Raw genomic sequence first — 18844 nt, forward strand, 5'->3', positions numbered from 1 at the left:
AGGGACCCAGATCTTGTCACCTTTAAATCAGTTACAACTTTCTTGCAGCAGGATTATCAGATCAGCTGGGTGTGCTCGAGAAATTTTGATCCCTTCCAAAATTCATGTTGAAAGTTAATGCCCCCCCCCTCCAGGAGCCCAGGTGTTGAAAAGGAAAAGAGGATAAAAAGGTAGGGCTTGGAGGAGATGATGAGGCCAACAGGGCTCCTTTCTTGTTAATGAATCTGCAACCCTTGTGAGAGATGTGTCCCGGAGCAGGTGGCAAGGTCGTTATCCCATATTTTGCTTTAGGAAGTCATAGCAAGAAGTTCTTCACCATCCAAATATAGGCACTGTATTCTTGGACACCCCAACCCTCCGGAACTACAAGAAATAACTTTCTGTTCTCTATAAATTACCCAGTCCCAGGCATTCTATTTTAGCTTGACAAAAATGTTCCCAGACAGACTTTCAGATGACAGACCATTTAAGATAGATTTTTAACAGAGATTGGCCATGGAGGGTTAATCTGAGTTAAATGAGCAGCACAGAAGGACTAAACACGGTACAACAAGAACCAGAGGGCAGGAGCATCTCTGGGAGACGGAGCAAGCTCAGACCTTTAGGAGCACAGAATGCAAGGAGGACTGTGGAGGGAGACTGTGCCCATCTGGAAGCCATTTCTTTGGAAGTCTCCAACCCCTGGCTGATGAGATAACTTAATGCAGCATGTCTGTTAGCCCCCAGCACTCGTTCCTCCCCACAGCAGAGTTGCAGCCTTGACAGTCTTCCTCAGCCTCCCTCCTTAGGTAGAGCTTCCCGTTTGCTCTTGGTGTATGGTGGCAGTGGTCAGAGAGAGAGAGAGAGGCAGCAGGAACAACTTCATTCTCAGCTTTTGTGCTAGGGGGCTGTAGGCTGCAGGGGCTTCCTGCTAACAGGACACCAGTGCATGGTGTCTGAAGAGTACTGTGCTTGGGATGAGTAGGGAGGAGGGACAGGAGTTCCTTTCTGACCCCGGGACACGATCAGTTTGTGCTCAGGGTCCTGGAATGTAATTATCCATCTTATCTCACCTTGCATAGCTGCACCTGTGGCTCATAGTTACAAAATTATCTGGTCCTTCACAATCCAGCCGCAGCCGCAGCCTGGTGCCCTTCTGACGGTGATTAATTGGGAAGGGTGGGAACCGGGGAAATCCTTTCCCCTCCCTTCAGTCCTGCCAACTTGGCTTTGAACCCACAAGACTGTTTTGCACAGAGATTATGTGTCCTCATGCCTGCTCCCCTCTCTCTCACCCTCACCTCTACCCTGGGTTGTGCATTCCATTTGGCACTCTCATGCCTTTCCATTTCTTAGATTAATTGTGACCTATGTTTTCCTATGTGCTCCTCTGGCTTCTGTGTGATTTATTTCTCCTTCTTTGAGCTTTTGACCATACAATTAGCAGCCTTTTGTTCTAAAGTTTGTGGAAAGGCTCTTTCCATTGTTCCTCCCAGGATGTAAGTGCAATTACGTATTTTTCTTAAAATGAGAAGGAGACAACCTAGATCCCTAGAGTTAAAAGAACATCTAAGTATTACAGGACCGTAAGGCATATAGTCCTTTGTTTGGAGCTTCATTTTCTGCATATGTTGGTGAGATGCATTCAGGATGTTGCATAACACATCGTCTGTTTAATGACACTTATATAATCATGATAGTAAGCGTTTCGTTATCATGACAAAATGCCCGAGAAAGTAACTTGAAATAAGAAAATATTTATTCTAGGGCAAAGTTTCAAAAGGTGAAGTTCAGGTTGGCTAGAGCCATTGTTTGAGCCTGAGGTGAGGCAAAATACCATGGCATCAGGAATACATGGCAGCGGTTGCCATGGTGGCTGAAAGCTGACTAGTGATATGACCCCTAAAGGCATGGGCCAAGTGACCCACTTTCTCCATCTAGGATTCATATTGCGCAGTTCTGACACCTCTTAACAGTCTACTCAAAATGTAAATTCATCAGTGCACTAACCCTTACATAACTTTGGACATAACTTTATATCCTGCCCAAAGGCATGCTTCATTAATCTTCTTGGTATCTCTTAATTCATTCAGGTTGACCATTAAGATTAGCCATCTCAGAATCATAAATTAACTGTCCATTCGCCTAGTACATTTATTTATATTATTTCAGTTATTGTAAATGGTGGTTGATCAGTCAGTCTTGTCAAATCTTGTGTTACACTCTGTTGAGTAACATCACACACTGGGGTCTCCATGAAGTGGCTCTGAAAGAAATTTGCTTGTAGGAAGTTTATTTATTTCTACCCTAAAGATTAAAGTTGCAGCCATAAACAATGCTCTGTGAGTTGGGTTTCTACTACTGTAACAGAATACCTGAGGCAGTCAACTTAGAAAAAAGAGATGTTCTGGTTTTACAGGCTTTACTCCGTAGTTCCTAGGCCATGTTGCCTTGGGCAGATGGTGACGCAGCCCACATTAGCGGGGCCACATGCTTCAGGAAGTTGATCACCTCATGAGAAGTAAAAAAGGGGGGGCGAGGATGAGACCAGCGTCCTGCAATCATCTTAAATCATCTTGAGGGTGTGTCCCAATGACCCCAAAGCTCCCACTGAGTGTGACTTAATGTTTTCCACAATCTTTAATAGTGCTGAGCTGAGGTCCAAATCTGAACATGTGGGCATTTAGGGAACTGGTCACGCCCAAACTACAGGAAAGTGACAGTGAGGAAGGAGATCGCACAGAAAGACTCTGACTACCGAAGATACACAAAAGGTCTCAGACAACTCCCGAGGAGCCCTGGAATTAAGGTGGCTTCACATAGTTGTACCCCATGAGGAAGCTATTGCACATGGACCAATCATTAATCAGATTGACCTAGCAGTAGCTCTCTGATTTGAGCAAGACATCTCTTATTGAAAAAGAGGCATATTTGTGAGCTGGAAGCCATCAGCATTTCTAAATGCTGCCCAATGAAGACTCCAGCCAGAAAATACCTTACATGTGTGTGAGTGTGCGTGTGTGGCATAGGTTGACCATATGACCATGAGCAGTGAACCGTAATGTCCACTACATAGTATTTCTAGAGTTGAATTCCTGTTTCATTGGGTAGAGGCAGATTCATACTGGGTGGATATTGTTAAACAATACTCCTAAATGTTTGTGCTCAAATGCTATCTTAATTTAGAGTCTCTAGTCTTAAGTAGACTCTTAACAACAACAACAACAAAAAACAATGAACATTTTAGAGACACTGAATAATTCAGACATTGACTTAAAATATATCGTATCACAGAGAAAGCAAAGTTGAGAGCACTGAAACATGTTACTTTCTCTCTAACATCCAGTTTAGAAACTGCCAACAGGTATTCAAGTTGTTCTGAAATGTGGTTATGGAACAAATAGATCCTAAGACTTCCTATGGAGCTGAGAAAATAAAGGAGATCAGACATGTGAATTGAGAGTTGCCTTAATTTCATTTTTCAGAGTGGCTAAATCAATGAAGGTCCCTGTGTATGAGACCCCTGCCGGATGGAGATTCTTCTCAAATCTGATGGACTCTGGACGATGTTCTCTGTGTGGAGAGGAGAGCTTCGGCACTGGTAGGCTTGGCTGGGCTGATGTTACTGGTGAGGGCGGCTGGAATTCTGTGACCCCATTGTAGACTTGTAAATAATCTTCGTGTGCATCAAAGGCTGGAAGAAGAACTGCTTAGAGACCAAGAAATAAAAAAACAAAAATTAGAGAAACCCAGTAGGATGTGTGCAGTGACACACTCACCTCTTTTGGATACTGGTGCCCCATATTTGACCATGTCCCCTGGATGGGGAGGCCTGGTGGCACTCAGAGGAAGACTAGCAGGCTACCAAGAAGAGACTTGATACCCTATGAGCATATACAGGGGGAGGAGGTCCCCCTCAGTCACAGTCATAGGGGAGGGGAGTAAGGGGGAAATGGGAGGGAGGGAGGAATGGGAGGATACAAGAGATGGGATAAGAATTGAGATGTAATATGAATAAATTAATAAAATATATTAAATGACCAATTTGGGAAAAAAAGATATTCCTTTCTTTAAAAAGAAGCTGTATTATGAATTTTTTAAATGATAAACATAGACAGAATATCATAGTAAACACACCACTCAATTTCAAGTGTCAGTATTTTTGTCATTTTTTGATAATAATTTTATTTTGCAGTACTGATGACTGAACTTTGTGAGGCTTTCTAATGTTTATTTGAGATAGGATCTTACTACATAAGTCATCTTTGAACATGTGACCTTGGCCTCCTGGCTAGGATTCTAAGTGTGCTTTGCTGTGTTTCCCCTACCCCCCATGTGGGTGTGTGTGTGTGTGTGTGTGTGTGTGTGTGTGTGTGTGTGTGTGCGCATGCGTGCGCACATTTTCAAGACACTGTTTATATGCATAGCCCTACTGTCCTGAAAATAGCCCTGTAGATTCACAGACCTCTGTAGATCTCAAACTCACAGAGATCTGCCTGCCTCTGCCTACCCCCCGCCCCCCAGTGCTGGGATTAAAGGTGTGTGGCTTCTCCTCCACCTCCTCCTTCTTTCCCCCTCTTCCTTCTTAAAGACAAGGTCTTTCTGTGAAAGCTGAGCCCAGTCTAGAATTCACTGTATAGCTCAGGCAAGCCTCAAACTTGAACTTTCATCTTCTTGCCATTACCAAATGTTTGGCAGGCCCCTCCCTCTCTTCCTAAAATTAATCATCAACATCGATGTCTCTACTCTCTCCACAAAGAAAGTTACCTTTCCTGATTGTTATAAAGCAACACCCTCCCCACCACACAAAGGTCATCTTGTTATTCCTGAATATTTTAGTGGGAATCTTTAAATATAAAACATTGTTGGAAAAAGCATATAACCATGACACCACCGTCACAGTTAAAATGTTTAAAATCACTTCTTTTAGTACCTTAAAGATGTCACTCCATTGCTTTGTATATTTCCATGAATTCTGCTATAATTTTTATCTTTATTCTTTTATATAAAGTTTTACACCTCTGCCTGCCTTTATTTTTTAATTTTTGATTTTTTTTTGAGACAGGGTCTCTCTGTGTAGCCTTGGCTGTCTTGGGCTCACTCTGTAGACCAGGCTGACCTCGAACTCAGAGATCCACCTGCCTCTGCCTCCCAAGTACTGGGATTAGAGGTGTATGCCACCATGCTTAGCTAATTTTTTATTTTTAATGCCTAAAATTGAGTATGTCTGTGTGTGTGAGTGTGTTTGTGTGTGTGTGTGTGTGTGTGTGTGTGTGTGTGTGTGTGTGTGTGTGTAATCCTGACTTCAACTCTCATGTTTCTGGGTCTACTTTTGTTGTTAATTTTAGAACATAGTCACTACCTTTTCGAACATTTAGCCTTCACATTCTCTTTTTCTTCTGAGACTCCAGTTATACTGTATATATATATATATTACATCATCCGTGGCCAAAGATGTTGGCTTGAAGCTTTTGTGTGCAGTGATCTCATTTCATTAATCCCTCCCCGTCTCATGTTTCAGTTTAGATGATCTTAATTGACACATGTCTTAGGTTTCTGTCATGGTGATAAAGACAATGAGAAAAAAACTTCATTTCCTCTTATAGCTTGTAGTCCGTCATGAGTGGAGTCAAGGTGGGAATTCAAGGAAAGAGGCTAGCAGCAGGAATGGCAGTGGGAGATGGGAAGAAATGCTGTTTGTGTTGTTTCCTGGCTTGCTCCTCATGACTCACCCAGGCTACTCTCTTAATAGCCCAGGATTATCTTCCCAGCAGTGACAGCATTCCTAGCTGGCTGGACCATCCCATGTCAATCATTAATCAAGAAAATGTCCATAAAATTGCCTATAGGTGATCCAATGGAGATTTTTTTTTTCTCAGTTGAAGTTCTACTTTCCAAATAACTCTAACTTGTGTCCAGCTAACAGAAAAAAAGGAACAAAACAATGTTTATATTTATCTATTCTTTTCTTAGCTTCCAATGTGATGATAAGTCTACTGAAGGAACTCTGACCTTGTAAGATGTTTTGTTTGAGAAAGTCTCACTGTGTAACTCAAGTTGGTCTTGAACTCTCAATCTTTCTGATTCTGCGTCCCAAGTATTGGAATAGTGTGTGCCTGCATATCTGGCTTTGCCTTTTATTCTTATAATTTACCTTCACTATTAAAAAATAGTTTCCATATTTCCAAGAAAACTGTGTATCTCTATAAGTTGTTGATCTCCACGAGATTAGGCTGATAGCTAGGATCATCTCTGACTCTAGTTCTATTGATTACTTTACCTCTTGACAATTATTTGCTTTTTCTTACCTTTTGTGAACCCCATAATTTTTAAATATACGGCCTGTGGATAAGAATGGTATATATGTAGGCAAATAGTACTTGAGTCCAGAGGATCGCACACCTCTTCCTTCAGGCCAATTAATATGGGAAGTTAAGTACATCTAGGCAGAAGTTGAGTTAGGTTTGGCCTTTATTGTTTATTTTATTAATGTTAGTGTACCACAGGACTGAAATTGTTCTAGAGAGGTTGCTTTTTTTCTTTTCTTTTCTTTTTTCTCTTTTTTGGCAGGGGTCTTGCTTGTTTGCTTTTTTATTTTAAAACGCTCCTGTTACATTCTCAGCGTTCAGCAGGCACTGGCCTTTTGCTTAGCATTGATGTCTGAGTCTTGAGTCCATGAATGTTTCTTGCTTTCTCCATGGGAGCAGATGTATTTTTATCCTTGCTCCTCATACAGCAGTGATAGATCTTCTCCTGGATGCTTAGGAGGAGGGGTGAGGTTTTCAACCTGTTTCATATGAGAGGAGTCATGGAAGTCAAGGGGCTCGGTGCGGTCCATCCTTCATGTTTATACTGCAGTGTCTCCCACTCTAGCCTGGACCTTCCTGAATCAACAAGGAGAGCATGGAGCACAGAACTTGGAAGTGTTGCCCCTCATAGCTGGGACAACAAGTGATTTTTTAACTGACACCACAACCTACAATTGCTTTTTTTTTTTTTTTTTTTTTTTTTTTTTTTTTTTTGGTGGCATTTTGTAAACTCTCAGTGCTTTCTGAACTGCTCACGTAGCAGCTCCCTCTTGCTCTTGGTCCTTCAAAGGCAAGACCAGTGTTCTGCCCGGTCTGTGTAGAATGGCTTGTTGCTATTTAGAATTCACTATACTCTTTTGATTTGTGGTGTCAGATCTCTAAGGAGTTTAAGAAAATTCTGTAGATTTCCTGGCCTTTTCTTACTGGTGAGATTGTAAGACTTTTCTTCTACAGATGTCTATATAGCAGAGTGCAGAAATAGAACTGCAAAAGCTATTTCTTAATAAGTTCATCTGTTATCTGTCTTGGTCCCCATTCAACAGTTTTCTCCTAGCAGGAACCAGAATATTGTAGAGTGTAACTAGTGAATACATTTCTTAAGTCTTTTTTTTTTTTTTTTTTTTTTTTAGCATTTTGCGAAGTGTTTTGTAGGAGCTCAAACTCAGGGCTTTGCACATGTTAGGCAAGGGCTGTGCCACTGAGTCCCAACCTCAACCCAGAAGTCTTTTAAAATTTGTGTTGCATGTACTTTAAATATTTGAATTTTTGACATTGTCATCCCCATTTTTCTTTCTGAGCTTACTCAGAAAAGCACTACTACTATTATTACTATTATTTTAGCATATTCTGTAATTAACCTCAGTGCTTTTGTTTCCAATAACTATATATTATCATAGGGTTTTTTTCCTGATGTTCAGTCAAATATTAATCATTTTTGGCGTTTTTTCCAATGCTAATATCTTTTGTTTTAGATTATATCTTATTACGTAATTATCATATTCCAAAAATAGTCAATAACACTTAGTTTTTTGTAATTTAATATTTAGCATCTATTTTTATCAATACCTTTTAATTTGCAAAATCTACCTCATACATTATTTTTTTTTTCTATTCCTGTTTCACTTGCAGCTTCATTGGGAATGGCTCCTGGATCTACCACGAATCTCATTAGAATTTGGTGGTCCATTAACATATTATTTCCCTCTTTATTATGTGAATGTAATGAAAACTATTTTCTGTGCATATCAAACTATACTTGAGTTACTAAGTCCTGTTTGGCCATGCTGAAACAGATTGCAAGAAGGCCACTTTAAATGGTCATAATGGTAGGCTTTTAGGCCACATTGGAATTCATAAGGAAACTTTTTGGGGGGATATTTTCTTCTCTTATCCAAATGAATTATACTTCAGTAGAATTGCCATTAACATTCCAGGAAGGCTAGCATGCTCTTTATTTCCTTGGACAGAAAGAGACCATAGCAAACTTTCTCAAGTGTGACTGTCTGAACTCAAATGGATTGCTGACAGCTCTGCTTAGTACATCCTTCTTTGTGGATGCCTAACAAACAGAGCTGTGTCCTTCCTCTTTTAGTGTTCTGTGTGCTTATGCCGGAGACCATGATACAAAAACAGATCAGAAACGTTAACTTACACATTGTAATTCTGCTCGGTTGCTAGTAAAATAGCAGAAATACAGCAACCAGAGTGGAAACAGGGAAGTCCCAGCAATACCTTCTCCTCTGTTTTCATACACACTCACAGAATGCTTACAGGGTGCCTTGTGCTTTGTAACTTCTTTATAATTAAGAGGATAAAATAGTACACATGTAAACCATGCTTTAAATGTCTATAAGCTGCTAGTTCCTGTCAACTTGACACAAACATAGAGGCATCTGGGAAGAAGAAGCCTTAACTGAAAGTTGCTTTGATCATATTGGCCTGTAAACATACCTGGGGAGCGTTTTGTTGATTGCCAACTGACGTGGAAGGTCTCAGTCCACTCTGGGTGGTGCTCTTGCTGTGCAGGTGGGCCTCTGCTGTGTAAGAAAGGAGCTGAACCAATCAATAGCTTCTGTTTCTCTGTGGTTTCTGCGTCAGTCTCTGCCTCCAGGTTTCCCTCAGTGATGGACGTTGTAAGATGAGCAAATCCTTTCCCTCTTAAGTTGATTTTTGGTCAGTGTTTTTTCACCACGATAGAAAGCCACCTAGGACAACTTACTAAAACACATTTCAACTTAAGGAACATTTATTAATTGCTTCCTGATTTTAAAACGCTATGTTGGGCAATCTGTTGAATACATGACGAAGACCACACCCCTCTGGATAATAAGATGTCTGCAAAGCAAAAACTTTGCCGGGCCACAGAGAGGTGTAGAGAACATGCTTTAGATGATGTGATGAGGAGAAAATGCATTAGGACTGAAAGTTTAAAATGTGCTTTTTGAAAGAGATAGAAGCTGAGCTTGTGCTTGATGAATAGGGAGGATTTTCACACATAAACATGAAAGACCAACGCCCTGCCAGATGGCATAATGTGAGAAAGCCAAGGGAGGTGGGAGAACAGGGGTGTGGTTTGGGAACAGGCAATTGCTCACTTTTTCTAGAGTGGTGATTTTCAAATATGGATCACGAGATTAATATAATATCATCAATTGCTTTAAGGAATAGAAGCTGTGACAGTACACTGCTATTCAAATGTTGCTGGCCAATTTCTCTGTATATGGAAGAATATATACACACATGTACACATGTGTAGTTCTCTTGGTGAAATGCATGGTGAAAATATCTAAGAGCATCTTTGGCAGGAATCACAAGACTTTTCATAAATGGCAAGATAGTAAATATTTTAGGCTTTACCAGCCATAAGGCCTTATGGGGTCTCTTTTAAAAACTCAGCTATTTAAAAAAGAAAGAAAGAAAGAAAGAAATCACTGAGCTCTGTGACCCTAGCACAAAGCAGTTACAGATAATGAATAAACAAACCCTCACGACTATCTTCCCATAAAGGGGTTAGTCCTCGAGACAAGCATGAATGACTAGTAGACCCAAGGGCTGTGATTTGCTACCTCTGAACACAGGGTCAGGTACGGGAGAGAATTTCAAGAGACAGGACTGGAAATACCAGGAGAAAGGAGTTTCTGAATCCTATTGCCTTAGACTTGGAGCCCAGAGCAGACACTGCTAGCTGGTAGTGGGAGGCCACAGTCAGCACGCGTGGGGTGGTCAGCCTGTAGGTACTTCCAGCAAGTGTTGCTTTGAGAAAGTGATGCTGACTGCAACATGAAGGCTGGACTGGATGGGGATTTTAAAGGGCTTTTTCACTTTTGGGAGTTGTCTGTCATTTTCCTTTCATGTTAAGGGCTTTAAAATTTGTTGCATCTTCTGCCATTTTGGCAGGTTAAAATATTAGCCTACTTTGATAGATGGGGCTCTGAGCCCAAGAAAGAGTGAAATGGGTCTCCCAGGGCACCAGAGCCTGGAAGCGGTCTTCGTTTTCATTACATCTAGCAGAACTAAAAGGCAGTTCTCTGACTCTTTGGTGCGTACTGCTTCCACTGTGCCTGTCATTCTTTCCATGAAAATAATGACTCCTTCTGCCTCTGAAGCAGTCAGCGGTGGAGTGTACACCTACTCCGTGCCTGCAAGAACTGGACATTGAATGTATGAAAGAAGAATCATCCAGCCCCTGTATCAGGCTTCCTTACGCCTGTGCAAGAATCTCTCTTCTCTTCTCTTCTCTTCCCTTTTCTTCCCTTCTCTTCTCTTCTTCTTCTTCTTCTTTCTCTCTCTCTCTCTCTCTCTCTCTCTCTCTCTCTCTCTCTCTCTCTCTCACACACACACACACACAACTTTTTTTCTGTCTTACACCAACGTTGAATCCATGAAAATGAATCAAATGGTGCCCAGGGCTTTGCAGTTTTGAGAAAGTATGTTTACCCAGCTGAGACCTGATAGGCTGTGATCATATGGTGGGAGAGGAGGTCCCCTTCTGTTACAGACCTAGGGTAGGGGAATAGGGTGAAAGAGGGAGGGGGAAATGGGAAGATATAAGTGAGGGGATAACAATTGAGATGTAATCTAAATAAATTATTTAAATAAATAAATAAATAAATTTAAATAAATAAATAAATAAATAAGTAAGTAAGTAAGTAAAAAAAGTTCTGGTGCGCATCCAGGAACAATCAAGAGATAGCTGTGTTTTTGCTTTGCATCAGGACTGGGAGAACAAGTTTCTTGAAGATTACACATTGGGTTGAACTAAACAGTACAAGGGCACAGGAATAGACAGCTTGTGACTTGCATCCAGACCTTTGTTTGACATTGAAAGCCAACCAAGTGACCTCTGTGTCCCTCATTTGCAACTTGTAAATGTTGGCCCATCATATCTATGTTAGAATATGTTTTTCCAGAATCAATAGTTAATCCTAAGAAGAGACACAGAGAGATGGAAAGATTCAGAGAGGCTTCTAAAGTGCACTTCAGCTTCCCAAAACAGGCTTTTGCCAGTGTCCCTGGGGCATGGAACTGTGTACCAACCAAGAATGTGCAATGCAGTGCCAAGAAAGCTTGGAAATAGAACTCTACCTCAGCTCAAGGATGCCAAGGCATTGCCTAGGGTTAGGTCCTAAGGAACGAGACTCATCCTGAATAGAAATGTCCCTACTGGCATCTGTGGTTCCCAGAGCATGCCAAAGTAACAGACTGGTGGACAGATATGTGTATTCAGATTTCTCTGTGTGAGAAGAGCCAGGTTCCAGGCAGTAGGAACCTGTGTTCATTGCGCTATCAAAGAAACTGGCTAAGAGAAGCCAAACCATCTTTTGTTCTAGGACCAGGTGTCCACCCATGTCCTAGGAAGGATCTGGAAAGCTGCTTTACGGGGAGTTGGAATATTTTGTACATACTCCGCCAAACAGAAGACTATTCATCTAAATGGCATTTGGGCTTCTTCCAATTTCAAAGGAATCTGGGCTTATTCCAAGCTCAAAGAGAATGTACTAATATACTAAGATTGGGAATTTTTTAAAACCTAAAACTTGGGAGAAAAAAAATTTTTTGCGTTGTTGAAAATGTTCCTCCATTTTCCATTATATAATAGCGTCATATTCCAAAAGGCCATGCTGTTTTCATAGCATCTGGATTATCTTAGCCCAAAGTCTGTCCCATTGCATTCAAGGCTGAAGAACTGCCCTTTGTGTGGAAGGCTGCCAAGCTCGACCACCAGATTCTATAGTGTCACCTACATAGCAGCAAACGCTATCATAGCTGCCCAAAAGAAAACAAATGAACAAACACACGCACAAACACAAACACACACACACACACACACACACACACACACCAATAATAACAAAACCCATGCAGCACAACATTGATTATTTCTAAGCAAGTATGCTGTGTTGAACTTTCTAGAATCATAGCTTTGTTCATTGGTTTAAGTGAGTCGGGACACTCCTAAGTCATTTATGCAGCCAGCCATCTCTTTCTGCAAATTTGGAGTTGGATAAAGATCTCTTGAGAATAACACACATCCAAATTGTCCCTCCAAATTTCCCCCACTGTGAATTCTTGGATACAGCATCATGTTCTTGAATTGACAACTTTTATATCTCAGATTTTAGCATAACAAAAAGAGGCCAGTGGCAGAGCATTTTCTCAGTATATTCCAAGGAGTGGAATAGCTGGGTCTTGAGGAAGCCCTATTCCCATTTTTCTGAGAAAACACCAGATAGATTTCCAAAGTGGCTGTTCTAGTTTTCATTCCCACCAGCAATGAAGGAGTGTTCCTCTCTCTCCACATCCTCGCCAGCATGTGGTGTCAGTTGAGTTTTTTATTTTAGCCATTCTGATGGGTGTAAGATGGAATCTCAGTGTTGTTTTGACTTGCATTTCTCTGATGACTAACGAGCTGAGCATTTCTTTAAGTGTTTCTCAGCCATTTGATATTCCTCTGTTGAGAATTCTGTGTTTAGTTCTGAGCCCCTTTTCTCAATTGGGTTATTTGGTTTGGTGGGGTTTAATTTCTTGAGTTCTTTATATATTTTGGATATTAGACCTTTGTCAGATGAAGAGTTGGTAAGTTCTTTTCCCAGTCCGTAGGCTGTTGCTTTGTTTTGTTGACAGTGTCTCCTGCCTTACAGAAGCTTCTCAGCCTCATGAGGTTCCATTTATTAATTGTTGACCTTAACACCTGGGCTGTTGGTGTTCTGTTCAAGAAGTTGTCTCCTGTGCCTATGTGTTCCAGGCTCTTCCCCACTTTTTCCTTTAACCAATTTAATGTCTACCAACAGGGACATATGCTCAACCATGTTCATAGCTGCCTTATTCGTAATAGCCAGAACATGGAAACAGCCTAAGTGTCCCTCAGTAGAAGAATGGATAAAGAAATTGCGGTACATCTACACTATGGAATACTATTCAACTATTAAAAACAAGGAATTCCCCAAGTTTGTGGACATATGGATTGAACTAGAAATTATCATAATGAGTGAGTTAACCCAGAAGGAAAAAAGAGACAAATGGTATATACTCACTTATATCAAGACACTAGCTCAAGGGGCATGTCCCATGAAAGTCTTCACTTACCAGGAAAATGGGTGAGAGGGGAGGACATCCTATTGGGACTTTAGGTGAGAGAAGCATGGGAGAATGGGGAAATAGAAGGATCCAGAGGGTCCTGGAAACCTACAAGAAGAACATTATGACAGGCAGATCTGGGTCCTGGGGTCCTGCTCAAACTATGACACCAGCCAAGGACAATATAGGTAGTAAACTTTGAACCCCTACCCAGACCTAGCCGATGGACAGGACATTCTCTACTGTTGAGTGAAGAGTGAGGTCTGACTTTCATACAAACTTTGGTGCCCCATATTTAACCATGTTCCCTGGATGGGGAGACATGGTGGCACTCAGAGGAAGGATAACAGGTCACCAAGAAGAGACTTGATACCCTATAAGCATATACAGGGGGAGGAGGTCCCCCTCAGTCACAGACAAAGGGGAGGGGAGTAGGGGGAAAGTGGGAGGGAGGGAGGAATGGGAGGATACAAGGGATAGGCTAACAATTAAGATGCAATATGAATAAATTAACAAAATATTAAAAAAATAAAGCCCTCCCCCAAAAAGAGGCCAGTGGCTTGCTTGCCTTGCCATGAGTCTTCAATATCCTTCCGATTTCCTGAGGTCTGCTGATTTCTCTGTCATGTGGATATTGTAAATGCACTAGAGACAGGGTCCATCTCTCTTTTCCTCAGCCGTCAGTCTTTGACATAACATAGGTCTCAAGTGAATGCTTATAGGACCCATGGAAGAGCAGAAAGATAGATAGAGGGAAAGAGGGGAGGAATTTGACTTTGCTCTTTCTTCCTCTCATTAGTGTTTTTCTCATTCTTAAGTGGATGTGTTTCTTAAGATCTGGAAATATGGGTTATCCCAACATTGTTGGAGGGCTCACAGGAGCAATTCAAATATACAGGTAAACCATACAAATGTAGCCCAGTTGTGAGGATGTAATAAAGAATGATAAAACACAATTATATGAAATTATAAAATAAGATTTTGGTGGGGTTTGGGGTTTTTTTTGTCTTATCATTATCATCACAAATTCATAGCTAATAGAGCTCTTCCAGAGAGACCTCTCATTCCAAAACCCATACTAGTGGTCAGATTTTAAAGTGTTGGTGATTTTTACTGTTAACATAACCATTTCCCATGTAGCTGATGATGCTAACTTGTATGGGGCTGCTGATGCTAACCTGGAGGTGGCTGCTGATGCGAACTCAGATGTGGCTGTGCTTAACAGTGGGCTGCTTCTGGCTCTTGTGATGTTCTTGGTGCTACTAAATCACAGTGTCTTTGGGACAGTCATCCTGTGGTCTGCTCTTTTGTGATTTGCATTGCCGACTTATTCTTCAGTTACTTTGTGTAATGAAATTTTATTTCCCCAGGAGTTTCACAGTTTATTACACTCTCATGTCATTCTCCTTTTCTTCTACTCACTATGTATGAGCTACATGCATTTTTAACTCAAGACTGGGTTCACAGCAGCCCTGTGGCACAAATATTGAATAGGCTTAACTCTCCCATGTTTTGTCCAGCTGTTTATATTTCTCCAATTCAAATGAAGGAAAGTTTATGTTTGTTCCTTTCCAAGGGGTCTTAACTTCATATTTGTCTATTTTCAGTTCTGCTCAGTCAGCAGGAGGAAGAGGCCAATGTATCTCTGAGTTTCAGATGATCGAGTACAGTGCTTTTTCTTCTCTGCAGCCAGGGCTTCTAAACTTGGCTGGATTGCAGAGCGGGTGAGCGCTTGTGATGACAGCATTATCAGGGCTGGGAGACTAGTTTCTAGCAGGACTGTTAGAAATGGGCTGTGTGCAGTTCAATCTAGGTTGGGCAGAGTGTAGAGGCATTGTGATTGACATCCCCAAGAGCCTCCTTGTAAAGTTGGAAACATTGAAACTGCTTTCTGGGTTCTCTACAAGCCATCACCTGCTGTTTTGGAAACAAAACTCCCATCGGGAGTGAGAAGAATGCCTCCATCACGTGACCCCTCTCCATTGGCTTCTCATGGGACCTGTTCCGCTGACCACTCAGTTAACCCTGAATGGTGATGGAGCATGGCAAGAAAGAGTGGTATATAAATGGAACACAGGATTGGTGCCTTTGAGCTCACTTTCCAGTGCATTCTGGGACCTACAGCCTAGGAGATCATGGCCATTGGTCATAGGCTTAGGACTTCCAATAGGACGAGTATAACTTTGCACAGTTTCTATTAAGGGACTTTAAAAGAAGGTGTCTTGTCCCTTGGGATTTAGAGGCAATCTCTAAATATTGTGCTTTGAGCCTTCCTAATGGGCTTTGGGAGATTATTAGCCACTAAGAGGCCTTTTGAGGAGGGGATGGGGTGACTGAGTGAAAGGCCTTCAGCCTGAAAGTCACTGGGGGATGTTCCTGGTTTAGAGTATGATTTGTTGGGAACAAGTTTTAGAGAGTTCTGTTGTGCTGGTGAGCCTTGGTGACACAGGAACAGTTTGGGATATGTGTGTATTGAGATCTATTCTAGGGTTAAAGTGTTCCTATGAGGGAAGCGTGTCCACTGGCTAGCCATGAAACTGCTAACGTGCTCCATTCTCTGGCCTGGAGGGTCCACCAAATAGGAATGAGTTAATATTTTTGGTTGTGAGTCTAGCCTTTAACAGCTGAGCCATCACTCCAGCCCAGAGCGAGTTAATAAAATAGCACTAATAAACATTACTTACGGAAGCCTCTGAAGCAGTAGACATAGCCCCTCATAACCCCTGTACTTTATTATCCACCCTGAAATGAGGCAGGGGGCATAATGGCCCCTGTTTTGTGGCTTAGGGAGGGTCAAGCCACTGGCTAAAGTCACCTTGATCAAGTGAGGATTCAAACTCACTCTTGCTGGTTCCCCAGCACTTACTGCTGAAGTGTCAGTGATGCTAGTAAGTCAGTTCCCAAGGCCCTATTGCTTCCCCCCCCCCGCCCCACCTACTCCCCCATAAAGATGGAGTTGATTCTATATAACCTGTAGGATGGGGTCCTGCAAATGGCACAGCACCAGGATCTGGCAGAGCTGGCGCCAGTCTTGACACCCCTGCTGTGCAGCTCTATGGACTTGGAAAAACAGCTCTGCTTTTCCGCACCTCCATCTTCTCACTCATGAGATGGCTCTTTGCAGGCAGATGATCTGTGGAGTTCCCCCTATTGTGATAGGTTGGCTGTGGCCAGCCTCATTTTCAGGAAGGGGCCAGAGCTTCATGCTGTTAGTCATTTATTCTCTCAACAAACACTGCCCTCCCAGCTTTTAGGAATCAAGCCAGGGATACAGGAAAGAGAAGTTTCAGACATTAGCCCTTCTCCTGTAAAGTTTGCAAGGCAGTACTTAAAAGGTCGTCAGAAAAGCCAGATCATGTTTGAAATATCATTAGCAGCACTGGATGTTGCATATTGTTCACCTATTGCTACAATCATGGGGCCCACAGTGCAGAGGACATGAGGGGCGGTAGCTGACCTTATTCCAGACAGACTGGGCTTTGCTCTCCCACTGATGAGCATTTGTGCATTTCAGAACGCTTATTTTTAGCATTAAAAGGTGACTGGTTTTTTTGTTTTTGATTTTAGTAGCCTTCCTTTCCTACCAGATGCAAGAGAGTTGAATATAATGGACAAAATAAAATGTATTGCAATTCCTTCGCAGGTTCTGGAGTCTATCCAAAAGGGGTTTTGATCCCTGGATTTTACTTCCTGGTCTTATGCTTAAAGAAAATAAGTCCCTTTCTTGGGGAGAGGGCATGAACACAGAGAGAATTCCACCATAGTTGAATGAGAGCTAGAAGCAAGCAGACAGAAGCTCCTGAGATGTGGAGTGTGAAAAGAAAGACTCGCAAGTCCATTCTCCAGATCGCTAGGTGGGCAGCCTCAGCTCTTCCCTGCTTTCTTCCAGGGCTGCCATCACTGTGCTATGCCAGGACTCAGGAAGTCTATATAGGTTTTGGGAGCCGAGCTGTCCAGATTCAAATCCCTTTGTTTCTTAATAGCCGCGTGACCTCATGGATGGCTTGACTGTATCCCCTGTCTATAAGAAAGGGTTGTCAACTTGTAAATCTGAAGGAAGATGTGTGAAATAGCTGTGACTGGCACCTGGTGTCTTCCGGTTAGAAGGGGAGTCAATCAGCCTGGAATTCTGCTGTCATCGTAGTGTGGTTTTCACATATATACTTGTATGGGTGTATATGCCACCTGTCGTTTTGGGTTCCAGGGAGTGTGTGTACAGAGGCATATGCTGACTGTGCACATTTCCTGAAAATTACCCAGAACCTCCTTGAACAAATGGTCCTTTCTATTGGATGGACACTTCTCTGCTTTGCTAGGGTCTTAGATGGTTCTTAGGATACGAGGCTTCTCAAACCCAAACTGGGAGCGTCCCAGGATGAATTGGTCACTCCAAAACTGGCCAAGCCCTCACTTTTCCAGATGCGAAGGACAGAAAGAAACTACAAGCCTGGAGTGTGAGTCATACCCATGACAAGGCCAGTGACATCTCTTAAGCTGGAACACAGTAGCTAGTATTCTTGTCTCCACTTGGAGCAGAAGGAGGAAAACATGGCCCCTTACCCCAGCTTGTCAGAGTGCACCCGGGCTGCCTGTGACACTCACCCAGGGAGCTATTGGAAAGGATTCCCAATGGCTGGTGTGACTGGCCCTATGGGGACCTGAACATGGTCATTTTTTTTTTCTGACCAAAACATTTAATTAATAAAAAATAGTACAATAGCTGAGAAAATATTAACAACAACAACAATAAAAAGAAATTAGAAGTGGGAATCAGGGTAAAATAACGCAGAGGCCTAAGTTGAACATGGCCATTTTTAACATTCTCTAGTGACTGTTACTTGCCATTCAGGTTTAAGAATGGCTAGTCTGTGCTGGAGTTCAGTCACAGTCTTGGCAGCCATGCTGTGTCAGGGGCAAGTGCAGGATGCCCTGGATTTCCAAACTGACTAAGATTTTAATCATAATGTAATGTAATGTAATGTAATATAACATAATAAATATAATAATCCTAAGAGTCAGGATTCCCAAGGTGTAGTGCTGATTTGACTCAGTAGCAATGTTCATGCAATACTTTATTGGTTTGCCTGTTTGAGGTAATTCCTTCTGCTTTTCTTTTATTTCTTTCCCCTCTATTTTCCTCCCTGGTGAGTACAGTATGTGTATTGGCAAACTGCTGACTGTTGGGGCATGGTCTGATGTATTTTGATGTTAATTACTGCTTGCTGTCTGACCCAACTTTTGCTTAATAAAAATCCACCCCACCTGGGCACGGCAAAGGAGATAGGTGGGGTTAGGAGAGAGAGGAATTCTGGGAAGAAGAAAGACTGCCAAGAGGAAAAAGAGGAAGACCTGAAGGGAAGAGAGGAAGGCCGCCATGGGTTAGCTGGAGGAAAAGCACATAGCCTACATAGATGGAGAATCCGGCCCAGATGAAGAACATTAACAAGTATTTGGGATTATGGATGGGAGCTAACTTGATA

The 18844-nt window shown here is 42.1% G+C and overlaps 1 protein-coding gene across 1 annotated transcript in view; it reads left to right on the forward strand.

Annotated features, from left to right (window-relative positions):
- PGM5 (phosphoglucomutase 5) overlaps nucleotides 1-18844 on the forward strand; it is a 172995-nt gene that overhangs the window by 96805 nt on the left and 57346 nt on the right. The window contains exon 7 of the mRNA XM_084771729.1: nucleotides 3465-3580. Within this exon, the coding sequence (XP_084627855.1) occupies nucleotides 3465-3580 (116 nt within the window). The remainder of the gene's footprint in view (nucleotides 1-3464; nucleotides 3581-18844) is intronic.

This window comes from Acomys minous, assembly GCF_964271855.1.
Source record: "Acomys minous genome assembly, chromosome: 2".
NCBI classification, from domain to species: domain Eukaryota; kingdom Metazoa; phylum Chordata; class Mammalia; order Rodentia; family Muridae; genus Acomys; species Acomys minous.